Source organism: Nycticebus coucang, chromosome 5 (genome assembly GCF_027406575.1).
Source record: "Nycticebus coucang isolate mNycCou1 chromosome 5, mNycCou1.pri, whole genome shotgun sequence".
In the NCBI taxonomy this organism is placed as follows: Eukaryota; Metazoa; Chordata; class Mammalia; order Primates; family Lorisidae; genus Nycticebus; species Nycticebus coucang.
The window spans coordinates 59,321,772-59,339,841 of record NC_069784.1 but is presented as its reverse complement, the minus strand read 5'-3'; the positions used below and the strand labels follow the sequence as shown (position 1 = coordinate 59,339,841).

The following is an 18,070-nucleotide window of genomic DNA, read 5'->3' as shown; positions in this document are numbered from 1 at the left end:
CAAGGGAAAAGCATTCAGCAAAAGCATGTGGCTTTGAAAGGAGTTAGCTGGGGGGCGGTGCCTGTGGCTCAGTCCGTAAGGCGCCAGCCCCATATACCGAGGGTGGCAGGTTCAAACCCGGCCCCGGCCCCATATACCGAGGGTGGCGGGTTCAAACCCGGCCCCGGCCCCATATACCGAGGGTGGCGGGTTCAAACCCGGCCCCGGCCAAACTGCAACCAAAAAATAGCTGGGCGTTGTGGCGGGCGCCTATAGTCCCAGCTACTCGGGAGGCTGAGGCAAGAGAATTGCTTAAGCCCAGGAGTTGGAGGTTGCTGTGAGCTGTGTGAGGCCACGGAACTCTACCGAGGGCCATAAAGTGAGACTCTGTCTCTACAAAAAAAAAAAAAAAAGAAAGGAGTTAGCTGGGAAAACCTTAACTTGAAAAAAGAAAGGGGACCAATTTGTATGTACAGGTCCTGACTGCTGGGCCACTTTGCAGCCCCCTCCCTCCCTAATGTGTGCACTAGCCGTGTCTGAATGGATTAGATGAGGCTAGAGCAGGACACCGCAGGAGCACCCTTCCGAGGCCTTAGACAGAGCCACCACCAAGCCTGAGAGGCTGCGGCCAACATCCTTGCCCTGAGCAGCTGAACTTGGTTAAGATGTTAGAGCCTCAACCCACTGAAGCCTTGTTCAGAGCGGGGACCAAACTGAGAGAAGCAAAGCCCTTTGCCAGGGGTCCTCAAACTATGGCCCACGGGCCACATGCAGCAGTATGAATTGTTTTTGTTCCCATTTTGTTTTTTACTTCAAAGTAAGATCTGTGCAGTGTGCATAGGAATTTGTTAATAGTTTGTTTTTTTTAATTATAGTCCGGCCCTCCAACAGTCTGAGGGACAGTGAATTGGCCCCCTGTTAAAAAAGTTTGAGGATGCCTGCCCTTTGCATTCTAAAAAGAAAAAAGTAGCTGTCCTACTTCCATTCAGCTTCCTCCTTCCTCATCCCTAATCATGATTATGGGAAATTATGTTTTATTTTATTTTTTATTGGGATTCATTGAGGTTACAAAGAACTAGGTTACACTGATTGTATTTGTTAGGTAAAGTCAGTTTAGGGGAAATTTTATTATTATTAGTAGTAGTATTATTGAGACAGAATCTCACTTTTTCACCCTCAGTAGAGTGCCATGGCATCATAGCTTACAGCAACCTCAAACTCTTGGGCTCAAGGGATGCTCCCACTTCAGCCCCCCAGAGTAGCTCGCCACAACGCCTGTCTAGTTTTAGAGATGAGGTCTTCCTCTGGCTTAGGATGGTCTCAAACCTGTGAACTCAAGGCAGTTTACGTGCCTTGGCCTCCCAGAGTGCTAAGATTACAGGGATGAGCCACCCTACCCAACCCAGATTAGGAGAAATTTTAAATGAAATCTCGGGTTCTTTGATTCTGAGGAAAGACCCTGCCTCACTGAGGGAAAAGTTGTATTCAACGGAGTTGCCAATCAGATGCAAAGAAATGACTGTTGGGCTCTCCAGGAGCCAGTCTGTGAACTATTCTTTGCTGGAGACCAAGAAGGGTTCTGCCCTGCCCCTTGTTTGGCTTAGTCCTTTTGAGTTTCATAATTCTGAGCTCCTCCTTGTGTTTCAACAGGTAAGTTCCAAAAGCATAGAAGACTGACAGCATTGTCTTATAATAAAACATCTCCCATTTGATCCCCTTTGGAATGTTGTTCAAGTTACAATAATAGCTAGTAATTACCGGTTGTAATTGTAGCAACAAAATAGCTGTTCTGGCTGCTTCGTTTGGTGTGTGCAGATCCTTGTTCTCTTTGTAATCCATTCTTTCCCTCATTGCTTTGAAGGCTTAGAAGTGTTTAACAAACTTTTACAAATAGTTAACTTTGGAGTGTGACTTGTTAGGTTATACTGACTTATTTTTGTGCTTGCGTGGAGAACTGGTGAAGGTGAATCTATTTTTTAAACTAACAGGTGTAACTTGAGAATTTGTGAATGAGTGACAGAGGACTGGGAATCTTTGTCCGCCCTCATAAACTGTGAAATGTACTTTTGTCTGTCTACTCATGAGAATGAATCACATTTGCAAAGGGCCAAAATACTCACTACAGCCAAAATGACATTTTTAAGTTGTTCTTGTAGTGAGCTATAAGTAGGACAATTGCACATCCTCATTTATCTGGAACAGTAATCATTTATTTTTATAATTATTAATGGGTACCTTTTTCACTCTCAGAAATTTCTTGCCTTGGACAGTGTGTTACATGTTCATCCTGAGTATTTTCCAGAATGGGAAGAAGCCCCTGGAATTTTTACATGCCAGGGTAAAATAGAAATTTAACCAAACCAAACCAAACAACCCCCAGACATAGGAAATTCTTAAAATTAACAGTCAAGGATAAATGAGAGGTTAGAAATGAGCACTTCCAGTTGACTCCAGTGTGAGAATGTGATATTCAAGCACAGATTGTTCAAACAGGGCTGTTCAAACCTATGTCCCAGTACAGGTGCTAGCTCTCAACCCTCAGTAGTGGCTGCCCATAGCACCATTTGAAGGTAACTCTGTAACAAAATCTAGGACCAGTGGGAAAGAGGGCTTGCTCTACTGCTGACATCTGTTATAAACACAGGAAAGGTAGTTGTAAAACATAGGCTAGTTATTAAATGTCACTCTTACAGAGTGAGATGGGATCTCAGGGATAATCCAACCCAGTGTTTTTTAAAACATTTTCCCAGAATACTTTCTTTCTTTCTTTTTTTTTGAGACAAAGCCTCAAGCTATCACCCTAGGTAGAGTGCCATGGCATCACAGCTCACAGCAACCTCCAACTCTTGGGCTTAAGCAATTCTCTTGCTTCAGCCTCCCAAGTAGCTGGGACTACAGGTGCCCGCCACAACACCCAGCTATTTTTTGGTTGTAGTTGTCATTGTTGTTTGGCAGGCCCGGGCTGGATGCAAACCCGCCAGCTCTGGTGTATGTGGCTGGTGCCTTAGCTACTTGAGCTACAGGTGCTGAGCCCCAGAATTCTAACACTTCAACTTAATTCTCAGAACATGTGTTCCATGGTCAAGTGAGATTGAGAATGATGCTTGCCATATTTCTGTCTTGGAAATTCAGTATATATTGGCACCCTCAAAGCTCTAAAAAGTTCTGGCAGGCTAGACAGCTGTTTAACTTTGTTTAACCCAGTGCTTCATAAACCTGTTTGAACCAGAGAAACCCTTTCAATGTTATCTGTCGACTTGCTGCAGAACTGGTTTCTTGGGACACAGCTGAGGAAACGCCAGCCCAGCTCATTCCTCAGTTTGGAAAATAAGGAAAGTCAAGCCTTAAGCAAGGGGATGACTGGGCCACAGGCAATGGGGCTGGTCTGCAGACCTGGCAAAACTAGACCAGGAGAGCCACTCCCCAGCCCCAGTCCTCTCTCCCACATCAGCAATGCAAAGGACATCACAAGCAAGCTGAGATCCCAGCCGCTTCTGGCTGCAAAGATGCAGTGTAGGTCCCACTTGCTTATTTTTACAGTCGCTGCCTGAGGGCAGCACTAAGTATCTGCAGGCTCCTGGTGTGCAGACCTAAGCTACCACTCATGGTCAAATAAAAAAAAAATAATAATAATAATAAAATCATGTTTAAAGTTTGGTTTTACCTGGGCTGGTCTACTCCTCTTTATCTTCCTCTCCCCTTAGGAGATACAATTATTATTGAGGAAAGAATTGCTGGACATAAGTCTGTTTTTGGTTCAAAATCTACTTATCCTGGAGTTTGAATTTCAAAAAGCCAATCTATTTATTGGTCTCTTTTGGGCCATGAGGTTAAAATACATCTGTTGTCCACACAAATTTAGCTATTGGCCTTTGAGCTAAGCAGTCATTAAATTAATAGCAATAGTAAATTTAGAAGAGGACTAATTTCACTTTGGTCTGCCTAGAAATCTGTGTGACAGTGTATACAGCATGTCTGTGGTGAATGAACACATGTAAAAAGTTAAGAAATCTTTGATGACAAGACAAAAAATACGCCATAAAAATTGTTTAATTGAGGATGTATAAAATGCAGCACTTATAGATGGCCTGCCCTTGATAAACAAAATGCAGTCGGGGCATACCTTGCCGTTTTTGCTTTGGTGGCTCAAGAGTTCATGACAGGCCACTGCGATCCCTTTAAGGACACCTGGAAAAATACAACCTGTGCTGAGTCATGTTTCTTCCTGGGCATTTGTTCCTGCCTTTATTTTCATTATAATAGCGTTATAGAACTGTTGCTGTCCTTTTCTTCAGGCCTGGACTTCATGAAGCCATGTGGTTGTTGCACTTTGGGAGAAGGGGGCCATATATGGGGGCTTAATTTGCCATCTGCCACCATCCTGACATCCTTTTGAAGATGAAATTTTCCAGGAAGTACAAATGAGTGAAGTTGTGAGGAAAAAATGGAGAGACATTTTTTAGCATAACTATTGTTTCCTGAACTAGAGAAGTTAAAAACTCAGCTATTTTTAAGGGTTTCCATTTATCAAACACCTCACTCTTTCTGTTAATTGGCTTCTAACATTTACCATTTTGCTGAGCAAAGTTGGAAAACATTAGCCACAATTCATTGATGATGCTTTATAAGTGATATAAGTCAAATATGTTTCAATTTAAAAGACATATGTTTAAAATATAGTGCACAGAGAATTTCCATCAAACATAGTTGTGGTTCAATAAAACAAAAACAGCCAAAAGAAACTGTCACTCATAAAATCTATATTTCCTGCTAAGTTGGTAGTTTTAGAATAGATACTGTAGTCAATTTGTAAGCCAAGCTGTGCCAAATGTGATTTTTTTAACATAAACTATTAGTATTCTGTATTAGAAAGTATATATTATGCTTTGCGGTAAATTTTTTTGTTCTTTTCATTAATCAGTTGAATTTATTCTCATGAAAATCAAGAATCATGGCCTTATCCTGAAGAATCGGAGTGTTCTGAGTGTTCTCAGATGTGTCTCCCGGCTCTCAATGCAGTCAGAGCCCCACCGCCGGCTGCCAGGGCCACTGGGCAGGGGTGGGATGAGGCCAGGGCAGGGAGGTGAATTTTTAAATGTTCTTACACCACCCAAGAAGGGAAGCAATGGATAGTTTTGAAGGACAAACATTTGCTCACAAGCAGCTGCAGACCCCAGCCCTGGGTCCCTCATCAAACAGGATGTGGACAGATACAGCCCCTCCCCCATCACCTGGACTGAGCCCAAGCCAGCAGCCACATCTAACCTCATCTTGAAATGTAGAAAGTGAACAATTACATATTGCACTTTTAAAATGTAAAACACCTTCTTGAATTTCCAGTCCAGCTGCATCCTGCTGGTGCCATAATATGATCCTTGAATTTTGGCACCATTTTATTTCTCATTTGTAGGCTGGACTGTTAAGAAAATCCTGAGGGGGGGAGGGGAAGAACCCTTATGCAACAAAAAGTAAAAAATATATATATGTACACACACACATATATACATACACACATGTATATATTTCAACAACCTTGATTTGAAGATTCCAGCACAGATTAGTATAAAGAAATATGTCATCTCGTAGAGCTTTGAATGCTTCAGCTCCCCATGCTAGAATCCTTTGTGGATAAAAGGGGGAAATCCAAGATTTGTGAACATTATCTCTTCTCCAGTAAATTGATTGCAATTTAAGCATTTTATCCAAAGCAAACTTAATCTGTAAGTGTGAGGCTATAGCTAAGTGTGAAAGATTTTTGAAGTGCTACACTTTTCCATGCTATGGAAAGAATCTAAGCCCATTAGATAAAGTATATACAGTGTATTTCCTTACTCTACAATTGCATGTTCCTCTCTGTCAGCCTCTGCTACTAGCTTCATGAAATAAGAACCCTGGTTTAGCTGACATCTGTGCCCAGTCAGCTCCTGGGTTGTTGGTGAAGAACAGTAAGTGTCATGATGAATGAACAAGTAAATGACTGGTGAGCAAGTGACTGAATTAACGAGTATCACTACGTCTCTTAGCCCTTTTCATTTTAGCTCCAGTTATTGTGAGGTTATTTTCATACCCTATTTAGGGCCTTAAAATGTGACAACCAGTCCCAACTGGTTTATTCCTATATTAGCAACTCTCACTTCTTCTGCAGGGCACCTGCCCCACCACTCACCTTGGGGTTTTCCTCTCCAGCTTCCCTCGGCTTCCTGTCATGTGGCAATTACGTAGCTGTTTAGCAGCTATACCCCAAATTAGATAGAAGGAGTTGGTAAACTTTGTTAAAACATGTTTATGTCCACGGGAAAAAGCTTGATGGAAGATGAAGTAATGAGGGAAGTCAAAGTCAAGATGCTCTCTGGGTTTAGTTGTCTGTGTTCTTTTTCGCTGCTATAGGTAAATGAAAGTTTCCTGTCTCTAAAAGTTTAATGACAGCTGGGCTTGGTGGCTCACGCCCATAATCCTAACACTGTGGGAGGCTGAGGCAGGTGAATCACCTAAGCTCAGGAGTTCAAGACCAGCCTAAGCAAGAGCAAGACCCCATCTCTTAAAAAAAAGAAAAAGCTGGGCATTGTGGTGGGCCCCTGTAGTCCCAGCTACTCAGGAGGCTGAGGCAGGAGGATCCTTGAGCCCAAGAGTTGGAGGTCTCTGTGAGCTGTGTGTGATGCATGGCACTTTACCCAGGGTGACAAAGTGAAACCCTGTCTCAAAAATAAATAAATAAATGATAAAAATTTAATGACAACTTTGTAAGGTTGTTATGAAGATAAAATAAGCTCATATTTGCCCATAATAGACATTTCATAAATATTAATTCTCTCTTAATTTGAATTTATGCAAGTCCTTAAGAACTACCATTGTTCCCAAAAGTTGTATCATCTTTTCATCTTAACTATGAGATAGCAATTAAATGTCTTTTTTAAATTATTTTTTATTATTAAATCATAGCTGTGTAACAATTAAATGTCTTAATGATTTTATGCTGAAAAATTCAAAATGTGGTTGGAGTTGAAGTTGTCAGAGGCTTAAAATGGAAATGTGGGTGACAAGATTTTAATTGTCCTATATGCTGCCAGTGTCCTCTTCACTAGATGGATGACTTCCAGGCATCAGCACTGGGATAAATAAAGGTCCAGGTGTCCTCAAGTCGAACTCTACTTGAGTAGACTCTCTCCTGGCCACATTATGTGCTCTCATGCTCCCCTCTCAACTAAACCCCTCTCTGCTCCTGGAGAAATAGGGTTTTGGGGAACTGAAGGAAGGGGAGACTGTGCCATCTAGAAAGAGACCACTCCGAGGGTGACAAATGCATTTCACTGTAAACTTCACCTTGAGTTGCTTTGTAGTCCAAACAGTGATACTGAGGATTCTGAGTCTCTACATTTCACTGGCAAGAGCATTTGGATCCAGAGGTGGTATCTGCCTGGGGTGGGGGGTGGGGAGGTGGACAGTGTTATGACATGACCTGTGTCTCTCTGAGACTTATACTTCCTCCTATCTTGTGAGCTTTCAGCTCATCACACCAGTATCACCTTGCCTAAGTTGCGCCATAGAGAAAAATTTAACGTGGGAAAAATTTCAGGTCAAAATTAATCAAAAACCTGATGTTGTAAGGATTACTAAATGTTCTGAGTCCTTTGCCAGGAAGCTGGTAGAATTATGACTTTAAGGAAATTTAAGCAAATGTGTCAGTAGCACTCCTATCTCAGACGGTGTGAGATTTCCAAACGTCAGCATTCTAAGATCTCTTAGTTTAGTTTAAGAAGGTGATTTGTCTTTGATCTGCTACATAAGAGTGGGCAAGCCTGCTTTCCTCTTTCTGATGTGTACACTAAAGCGGTTATTTTGACTTTGTGCTGTTTAAATGCACACCAGTCTGAGTCAGGGATAGTTAATAAGCCTCTCTCCAAATACATTTTAAAGCAGAAACTGACAGGTATGATTTAAACTCTTTTTCTGCTCAGTCCTCTTTGTAAGTGTATTCTTCTCTGATAGATTCAATGACCATCTTCTGTGTTAGAAAATGTGTTCTTTTCATCATTCATAAGTGATTTTAAAAAGGTATTGGTGAGGCCAACAGATAAGGCAATGACTGTCATTGAAAAGAGAGTTGGTCACTCATAGTTTCCAGGAAGAGGGGGCAGACCACACCACTGGGCCAGGCTGCAGGGGGAGCAGAGCACATGTACCAAAGCCTTTATTATGATCTATGGGAACGGACAGGTGTGAGGCAGGCTATCCGATTTGGGGTGAGTTGTTTGAATAATTTCAGAGCGTTCTTAAGCATAGGGGCTGTCTTTAGTTGTCTGGTGTCTGGCCCTGGGATAATTAGGACAGGAACTGAAAGCCCAGTGGAGCAGGTGGTGATATGAAAGGCCTGCTAGCAAAAGAGTCCTTTATCTCTAGCAAGGGGCAGTCTCCCTAAGGTCTACAAGGCCTCAGACACACCAAAAATTAAAAGGCACAATATAAACTCATTCCATGTGCCAAACTGTGCTGGAATCTAACCAGTAAGTTAATAAGACAAGGTCTCTACCCTGCAAAAACGTATATTCTAAAACAGTGGTTCTCAACCTGTGGGTCGAGACCCCTTTGGGGGTCGAACGACTCTTTCACAGGGGTCACCTAAGACATCCTGCATATCATATATTTACATTACGATTCATAACCATAGCAAAATTACAGTTATGAAGTAGCAACGAAAATAATTTTATGGTCGGAGTCACCACAACATGAGGAACTGAACTAAAGGGTTGCAGCATTAGGAAGGTTGAGAACCACTGCTCTAAAAGGGTAGAGAGGCGCATAAAGAGCTACTTTTAGTATAACTTGGGAAGTTAAGTGCCACAGTTGTGATAAAGACAAGATGCTTAATCTTGATAAATTGATATATTTAAAAACCCAATTTGAGTGTACAGTCTTAGAAATGTGGTGACATCCTACTATATTTCAAAGCTAATTTGTTAATTACATACTCTTCCATTAAATAATTTTCTACATCATTTCCTGAAATATTTTTAACACAGTTATCAAATATATGCTCTTACATTTAACTAAAACCCTTAAAATCATGAAACTTTAAGTCAAGAAGGTCTCAAACAGATGAGGAACCTCTAACCTGGAAGCTAAATGACATTTCTAAAGTCACAGTTAAGCCCCCCTTTTAGGCCATTAGTTACACATGGCACATTTCTACATATTTCTTTAAAAACAAATCACATTTGGGGCTTTTTTAGTGTAGCTTCAGTTGCGTTTTTTGTTTGCTTTCTTGGTAAAACATAATGGCAACCACGTGTACATGCAGCTGTTTGAATCTAAGCAAGGTGCTGAGGAGACAGAGTGAGGGCCCGGGGCTCAACCTGCAGCACCCCCAGGCCAGAACCTGCTTGTTTGGGAAGGGAAAGGGCTGCCCAGCAAGAAGGAAACACAGCACAACTGCTACCTCTCTCCACATCTTGGGGAACAAGGCAGTCTGCTAGAAAGTTTTATAAACACCAAAAAAAATGTGGAAGGCATTAAATCTGCTACTGCTCAGCTGACCAGAAAAGTCAACAGAAATATTGCTGCCTATGACTACTTAACATGATGGTAGCTTTCCCTGAACCTATTGATGTTTTGAGCACAATGGTTATATTACTTTTTTATTTTTTTTATTGTTGGGGATTCATTGAGGGTACAATAAGCCAGGTTACATTGATTGCAATTGCTAGGCAAAGTCCCTCTTGCAATCATGTCTTGCCCCCATAAAGTGTGACACACACCAAGGCCCCAACCCACTCCCTCCGTCCCTCTTTCTGCTTTCCCTCCCCCCGCATAACCTTAATTGTCATTAATTGTCCTCATATCAAAATTGAGTACATAGGATTCATGCTTCTCCATTCTTGTGATGCTTTACTAAGAATAATGTCTTAATCCTTTTATCATAAGGACACTTGTACTAGACTGTTTATTGCAGCTCAATTTACAATCGCCAAAATGTGGAAACAGCCTAAATGCCCACCAACCCAGGAATGGATTAACAAACTGTGGTATATGTATACCATAGAATACTATTCAGCTATTTAAAAAAATGGAGACTTTACATCCTTCGTATTAACCTGGATGGAAGTGGTTATATTACTTTTATGTTTTTCTTAAGATAAAGGATAATAGATTAAATTATAATAAATGTAGGAGGCATTTATTATAAAACATTTTATAAGATGCTTCGAATTTCTGTTCCTTTTATTTGGTGACTGAAATGGTCTTTCTGAGTTTGACAATGTCTCTTACACCAAAGTTAATAAAATGTATGTGGTGGTTTACAAAGAAAGCCTGTGGGAATTGTCTTGTCATTAATTTCATGGTCTAAACTGAAGAGTCTCTCTCAGTATCACAGATCCAGATCGTTTTCTTTTTAGTCAAACCAAGTATCTTAGCATCCAGACTCCACTCTGCTTTGGAGAGTCACTGTCACCATCTCCTTCTCTCTGCCCTTTGCTGCAGGTGGTTCTGTGATGGGAAGGAGCTGCTTAGCTCTCCAGACATCCAGATCTGTGTGGGAGGCGATCTCCACACACTGGTCATAGCTGAGGCCTTCGAGGACGACACAGGTCACTACACCTGCCTGGCTACGAACCCCAGTGGTTCAGACTCAACGTCTGCCGAGGTGTTCATCGAAGGTACAAGGCATACAGTGAGAAGCATGAGGGGTCTGACAGCCAAGTGTCATGGGCATCTTGTGAATGAGCTTTTCTGATGCAAATGGTATAATGGCACAATTAAAACCTCATTTCTCCCAGAAAACTTTATAACTAAATAAAACAGTTCTGACACTTAGGGGCACATCAACGATCTCTCATGTCAACATTATTTCCTTTTAATTTAAAACATTTTAGTCATTAAGGTTAAATCTTCTAAGCCTACCATAAAGTACTTTGGGAAACTGGCTCATTGGCCAATGTAAAATATAAATAATTTTTTTATAAAATGAAAGATTTCAGTGTGTTTTTTCCACAAGAACAATTACATGATATGAGACAATCTCTCAGATAAATTCTTGGGCTCAAAATAAGTAAATTGTTATATTTTACTCATTCCAGCACTAAATGAGACTAATTGTATCCACGTTGAATTGGTTCCTAAAGCATGTTACTATTACTATATCAGCATATAGTCATTGAAGTCTAGCAAAGGGTACGAAGTTTAGAAAATAAAATCTCAACAAAACCTTCCCTAAAGAGGTTTTTAACATCTTTCATATTGGAGCCTATATCAAAATCTGAAAGTGGTGGTTGATAAATACAGAGAAAAATGTTAACCTGAGACAGGAGTATTTTTTTATTGACCAGCAGATGTGAGCAGATGCTAACAGGAGACCGGATTGGGAGAGGGAAGCCCCACCCTGGGGGGCAGGGAGCTAGCTGGCACAGGGAGGGCCCTCTGACCTGACACCTACATACAGTGGCATTGAGATTCCAGCAGGCTTGATAGGTGTGCAAAAACTAGCGAATGTGTTCTTACTCAGTAGACATCAGCCTCCTTGGTCCTTCACCTTTCTCTGAACATTAGCTGGGGAAAAAGTAAAGACTAGAAAGACTGGCTTTCTAGATAGAGATGATCAGAGGATTTTCTTTTTTTCTTTTTTTTTTTTCCGCTTTGGATAATTTCAATGTTTGGAAGCAGGTGAAAAACAGCTATTTTTCTCCCCAGTTTTTGGCCACTTTGAGAGTATGGTATCTCCCACGTGAGTTTTGCCACCCCTCCCCCTCCCAGAGACACTTTTGTGATTCCAGTGAAATGGTTTCTCTGGTCACCCATGACCTTCTGGTCTTTACTGGCTTGGCATTTCCCCTGCTGAGCTCTCCCTGCCTCCTCTTCATAGTTAAAACCTTTCTTGCCTGTTACCTGTCACCTGTTTATCACCTGTTTTGGATTGTCATTTTGCCCTGTTTTCTCCCTGGTCCCCCAGTAACCCCAGCCCCACTCTGTTAGGGACCGAAGCCCTTCCCCTTTCTTCCCTCCCAGAACACAAAGGCCTACCTGGGCCAGCCCCAAGAGCTCCCCCGGAAAGACCTCAGCTTGTCAGAATCTTCCAGCACCCTGCAACCCTTCCTTCCTTGTGCCCAGTGTGAAAACCAGTCCCAAACCACCCTGGGTGCAGATGCCAACTTTGCCCAGATAGGTCTCAGGCCCCTTTCACTCAACTTGGCCTGAACTTCTCCTAATCTCTCTTTGGGTACACCACTAACCCCTTCCACTCTTGAGGCCTCAGACAGCCAAGTGCTATGCAGGAGCCCTCCAGTTCCAGGTTCCCACCCGAGTTTTGCTGTCCCCAGCTCCAGTCACACATTCCATAGCAATGAGGGGCCTGTTGTGAGCAGAGCATAAGCACCCAGGAGCACAGCTTGGTGGGACAGTCATGCGCACAAGGAAGGTCACTGGCTGCACGTTCCAACAGTGTGCATTCCCGGTTACCACCATCTCTAGTTAGGTGACTTCATGCAAATTACCCAGCCTCTGCATTTCTCAGCGTTCTTATCTGTAATTTGGAACTCACTTCTACTGAGCTTCATTATTATAATAATTAAATGATGTAACGCACCTAACAGACAAACAATAGGTACTCAAAAGTTGCTGGTTCCTTCTTAAACCCACCTTCATTCTCAGGGAATTAATACTTTTCTGGCAGATATTACAGGTAACATGCATGGTATAAAGAAGAATAGTGGGAGTTCAGAGAAAAAAGAGCACAGAATGATGACTGGATGATCTAAAAGAGAAGCTATCAGGAAAAGACTGGAGGCGGAGGTGGGAGGATCACTTGAGCTCAAAACCAAGACCTTGTCTCTACTAAAAATAGAAGAATTAGCTGGGTGCCTATAGTCTCTGCTACTTAGGAGGCTGAGGCTGGAGGATCACTTGAGCCCAGGAGTTTGAGCTGTAAGGTGTGACACCACTGCACTCTACCCAGGGTGACAGAGCGAGACTCTGTCTCCAAAAAAAAAAAGCCTGTTCTTTCAAGAAAGCTATTTATTATAATTTTTGTTTGTTTGTTTGTTTTTTGAGACAGAGCCTCAAGCTGTCACCCTGGGTAGAGTGCTGTGGCATCATAGCTCACAGCAACCTCCAACTCCTGGGCTCAAGTGATTCTCCTACCTCCGCCTCCCAAGTAGCTGGGACTACAGGCGCCCATCACAGCGTCCGGCTATTTTTTTGGTTGCAGCCGTCATTGTTGTTTGGCAGGCCCAGGCTGGATTCGAACCCGCCAGCTCAGGTGTATGTAGCTGGTGCCTTAGCTGCTTGAGCCACAGGCGCTGAGCCCCTTAGCCACTTGAGCCACAGGCGCCGAGCCTCATAATTTTTTTTTTAATGATTTTCTGAAGAAAGAGTTCAATTGAAAATGGTCGGAACCTGAATCACTCTCTGTTTCACTGTGTAATTAAGTCTAAAATAAGACTTTGTATGTTTTTTAAAATGAGGAATATAACTCTTTAAAATTCTTATAAATACTACCTTATAAATGCTACCTTACCTTTATCATTATCATTATCTTTAATACTTCCCCAGGTGCAAGTTCAACAGATTCTGACAGTGAAAGTTCAGCTTTCAAATTAAAACCTGGAGTTATGCCACAGTAAGTGCCTACAATTCCATCAATTATTTATAAACAAACAGAGTAATTGGGGTATAAAGCTGTGTGTGCAATGCTTTGAAGGAAATGGTAAAATGAAGCTCAAACACAGTTTTATAAGTTTGAGATTTGAAGTCTATATTTCATCAAAGATATGCCAAAATTTAACCATATACAATGCTAATTTCAAAGACAACTGTCTGATTATAAATGTATGAAAAGAGCTATCACATTGACAGATAATCAGTTATGTCATTACTAAAATGTAAGAACCAATTTATAAAAATTGGAAAATATTGGGGACCCTAACCCTAAACGTTTCAAGTATCTGCTTACTTACTAAAGACTGGACTCTTTTTCAGATATTTTCTCTAAGCATTTTAAATTTGATGCTCTAGAATCTTTGATACCTGAGTTACATTGAGCTATTTTCTTTTATTCACATGCTTCTCTTGCTAACTAACTGTCTACTAGACACATTCTGTGCATGCACTGACCACAGGGATTCCAGCAATGGGTTATGGGTTCTCATTTCTGAAGATTAAGTATGCAAAAAAAAGAAAAATCCAACCCAGCTTTTCTGTGGAAATGTTTCAAAGAATAATTCCTGTTAAAAATTCTGACTTGCCTCCCTATTTTGCAGAGCTCAAAAGAAAACGACTTCTGTTTCCTTGACTTCTGTTTCCAAAACGACATCATCTCCAAAGACAGGAGTGACCACTGCTGTAATCCAGCCCTTGTCTGCCCCTATTCAGCAGGTAGGTGCGGCTTGAGCCAGAGCTCAGTGATTCTGACTAGTGCACTCCCTTGAAATATTTTCTAAATAGAAACAGTACTGAGAGGAGACAAAGTGGCAAATAAAGCTCTTCCTTCTCATTCACCGAATATAGTCTTTAACCAAAGCCACCCTGTCAGTCAGGCGGCATCTGCATTTCCACTGGGCTTCTCTCCCAGCTAATAATCTGATGAAATGTTATCTGTTTAGGCTATAACATTGTTCCCTCACGTATGTACCCTACTCATTTAGCCAAAATTGTTAGCTCATTTAAAACAAATTAAAAGACAAAGAAAAGACCAAATGCCAACAAAAAGATTTCCCATTTCTAAAATCTAAACAGATGAGAAAAAACAGCTCAGATCCCTTGACCTCACCATATTTTGGTTCTGCTTTTATTTCATTACAAGACTGCTTTAGCCAATAAAGAATAATAATATAAACCACTGGAAAGTCATTCTGGTGAGCTTACTTTGCAAACACAGGCAACATGAATTTTTCCAAAAAAAGTAAAAAAAATGTTACATTTATGTCTGTAAATCATGATGACATAATGACTATCTTTAACACACTGACACTAGAAAAAATATTTTTTCTTTGGGGTCATGGTGTTTGATAAGGTCAAGATAGGTCAAGAGACGTGTGAGTTATATATACTTCATGAGGCCCCTGGACTTAAAATTATTGTAAGTTAAATACAACTCACATGGCAGTTAATGTTAAAGATCACGCTCAGAGAAGGGTTTTCCCCACACTCTGAGATGTGAATTCATCCCTCACTCTGTCCTGTGGCCATCACAGTGCCACCTTTATGGTCTAAGGAGCACTGTGAGGGGTTTGTACCTGAAGTGTGTGACATACACTCTGTGATGGGGAGAAAATGCAAGCAGCAGAGAAAAGGCATTTGTGTTAATAAACCTCCTTCAACCAGTATAAGTTACTCAGAGATGGCATATTAATCATCAGTGTTAAACCCTTACACCAGAGTGAATTTTACAGAAATATTTCTGAAACACTGAATATGATGGAATGTGTTCAGGTGTAACACAGAAGCTTAAGAACAGAAAGCTGTGTGTGTATCTGAGTATGTGCATATCATAATAGCATGAAGAGCACATTTTTAAATGGCTTAACCTCTGCAGGAACACTGAATAATGTAACATATCCCACGCTTATTGCTGGGAGAGTGAAGTGCTAAGAGAAACTCCATCCCTCAATGGCTCTGGGCACTGTCACACCAAGGTTAGGCTTTGGAGCCACACTGCCTGGATCTGAATCCCAGCACCACCTTTTCCTAACCAAGGGCCCTTAAGCAAATGACATGACCTGTCTGTGCCTAGTTTATTCACCTGCAGAATGAAGATGGTGGTGCCACCCATCTCCCAGTATTATTAAGAAGATTCAGGGCGGCGCCTGTGGCTCAAGGAGTATGGTGCCGGTCCCATATGCCGGAGGTGGTGGGTTCAAACCCAGCCCCAGCCAAAAAAAAAAAAAAAGAAGATTCAGTGCATTAATCTTCATATGTATGTGGCACAGAGTAAATACTATAAAAGTGTTCATACTTTCTTTGGACATAAAAAGTGAAACATGAAACCCAGCCCCCTGAATCACAAGCCAGAAAAAGTTCTTCCAGGAGTAATGAATAAGGTCCATTACCATCCTATCTTGTCTACAACTTTTGCAACATTCTTCATGACTTCCTGTGGCATATTTAGGTATGTAATACCAGGTCACCATCAACTAGGGTTAAGAAGCTAATCTGAACAAATACAGATTATTTGAAAATAAGTGATTGTACACAGAAATATTTTCCATTCACTACTCACGTCTCTATAGAGATGTGAAGAAATTCACCATTCAATAAGTGTTTTAGCACTTTTGTATTTTTTTTTTTTTTTGCACATCAAGAAAAAAGTAATACATATTCCTTTTTTCCTTGTTTCCCATAAACCCTATACTGGAAAAGAGTGCAAGTTAAAAATAAGACAGGTAGATGCTTGATATCCTACTTTAACCTTCCACTGCCAATAGCTGATGCTTTTTATTTAATGATTGCAGGCTATATTTAAAAATAAAATGTAAGGTCTGTGAAAATGTTTAAAAAGATCCTTGTGTTAGTCCCACACACAGAAATCCATTTGGTAATGTCATTTAAAAGCCTGTGGATCCCCAGGGACCTGGGGAACTTTTACCTCGAATATCCTTTTGGACGCAGAAGAGTAACAGATGTGAACAAAGGAAGCTGAACGACGTCTGCAGAGTGATGTGTGGTGATGCTTTCACTCCTGTGGAGCACCCCCCACAATGAGTGTGCCTTATCCTATCTTTTCAGCAATTTGTGTGTCTAGAATTTGAATCATGTGTCTCTGCCTTTTCAGGTTCAAAGCCCAACTTCATATCTCTGCCGATCTGATGGAACCACTGCTGGCTACTTTCCTCCTGTGTTTGTCAAGGTCTGACATCTGGAAGACTCATTCTCTGGGTTTGCCTTGGTCTTTGAATTCCTTTCACATGTGACTTTGTGTAGCAGTCATTACAAATCACAGTGAATAGATTTAGTAGGCTGATTATCCTGGTTACCTTTGGGGCTACATAGATATTTGTCGAACAACTGCTGTGTGACAATGATCTTGTGACAAGTCTGAAAGATACGGGTGTGGTCAGGGACCTGTAAGAGCTTAAAATTGAATGGAAAAGCCAAGATGGGTAGAAAAATGTAAGGCATAATAATTGTGTGGGAAATTGCTTGGGAGATCCAGGAGGTTTTGAAGGAAATCAAAAAAATGGACTAATTTTCATTTTGTTCTATGTCAGTGATTTGCATCTCTAGGCTGGATGACATCCGTGTCGCTCTATGATAGCATTTCATTCCCCCCCCACCCTTTTTTGAGAGGGGATTGTAAAGCTTTCTTGATAGACTTTTTTTTTTTTAAGAGACAGAGTCTCATTTTGACACTCTCGTTAGAGTGCGGTAGTGTCACAGCTCACAGCAACCTCCAACTCCTGGGCTTAAGCAATTTTCTTGCCTCAGCCTCCTGAGTAACTGGGACCATAAGCGCCTGCCACAAAGCCCGGCTATTTTTTTTTTTTTGCAGTTTTTGGCCAGGGCTGGGTTTGAACCCGCCACCTTTGGTATATGGGGCCAGCGCCCTACTCCTTTGAGCCATAGGCACCGCCCGCCTGGCTATTTTTTGCTGCAATTTGCCGGGGCCGCTGTCCACACTGAGCCACAGGTGCCACCCCTCTCAACAGACATTTTAAAAGGTTGAAATAAAAGGAATGATGGTGCCATGCTTGTGGACTGGAAAACTGTGAAGTCCTGACTCCTAATTAATCTATACTTCATGCAAATCTAGCTAAAATCCCAACATGGGTTTAGCAACCTGATTCCAAAGGTTGTGTGGAAGAATCAGTTCCTAGACTTCTGGAAGCCCCAAAGGGCTCCAGCACACTGACCGCCACTCACTGCCGCTGTTGTTTTTTCCCAGGACGTCATTTATCATCCCCTCAGATAGTTCACACCAAACCAAATCAAACAAAAACCTACACACACTCCCTAATGAAAATTTGCTTGCCTTTGGGTCTGTGTATAGGTAAAGTACTTTATTATGTCTGAATTTTAAGAGGCCTTCATGCTTTACATCATATCTAATACTCGACTCAAAAAGTTTAAACAAGCCCCTTGTTAGTTTATCCTGAGGGAGGAAGAGAGA

At 41.4% G+C, this 18,070-nt stretch overlaps 1 protein-coding gene across 1 annotated transcript in view; it reads left to right on the top strand.

Annotated features, from left to right (window-relative positions):
- The window catches only part of LOC128585503 (palladin-like), a 96,298-nt gene that overhangs the window by 54,539 nt on the left and 23,689 nt on the right, over positions 1–18,070 (top strand). The window contains exons 4-7 of the mRNA XM_053590591.1: positions 10,456–10,631; positions 13,519–13,585; positions 14,226–14,340; positions 16,736–16,810. Of these exons, the coding sequence (XP_053446566.1) occupies positions 10,456–10,631; positions 13,519–13,585; positions 14,226–14,340; positions 16,736–16,810 (433 nt within the window). The remainder of the gene's footprint in view (positions 1–10,455; positions 10,632–13,518; positions 13,586–14,225; positions 14,341–16,735; positions 16,811–18,070) is intronic.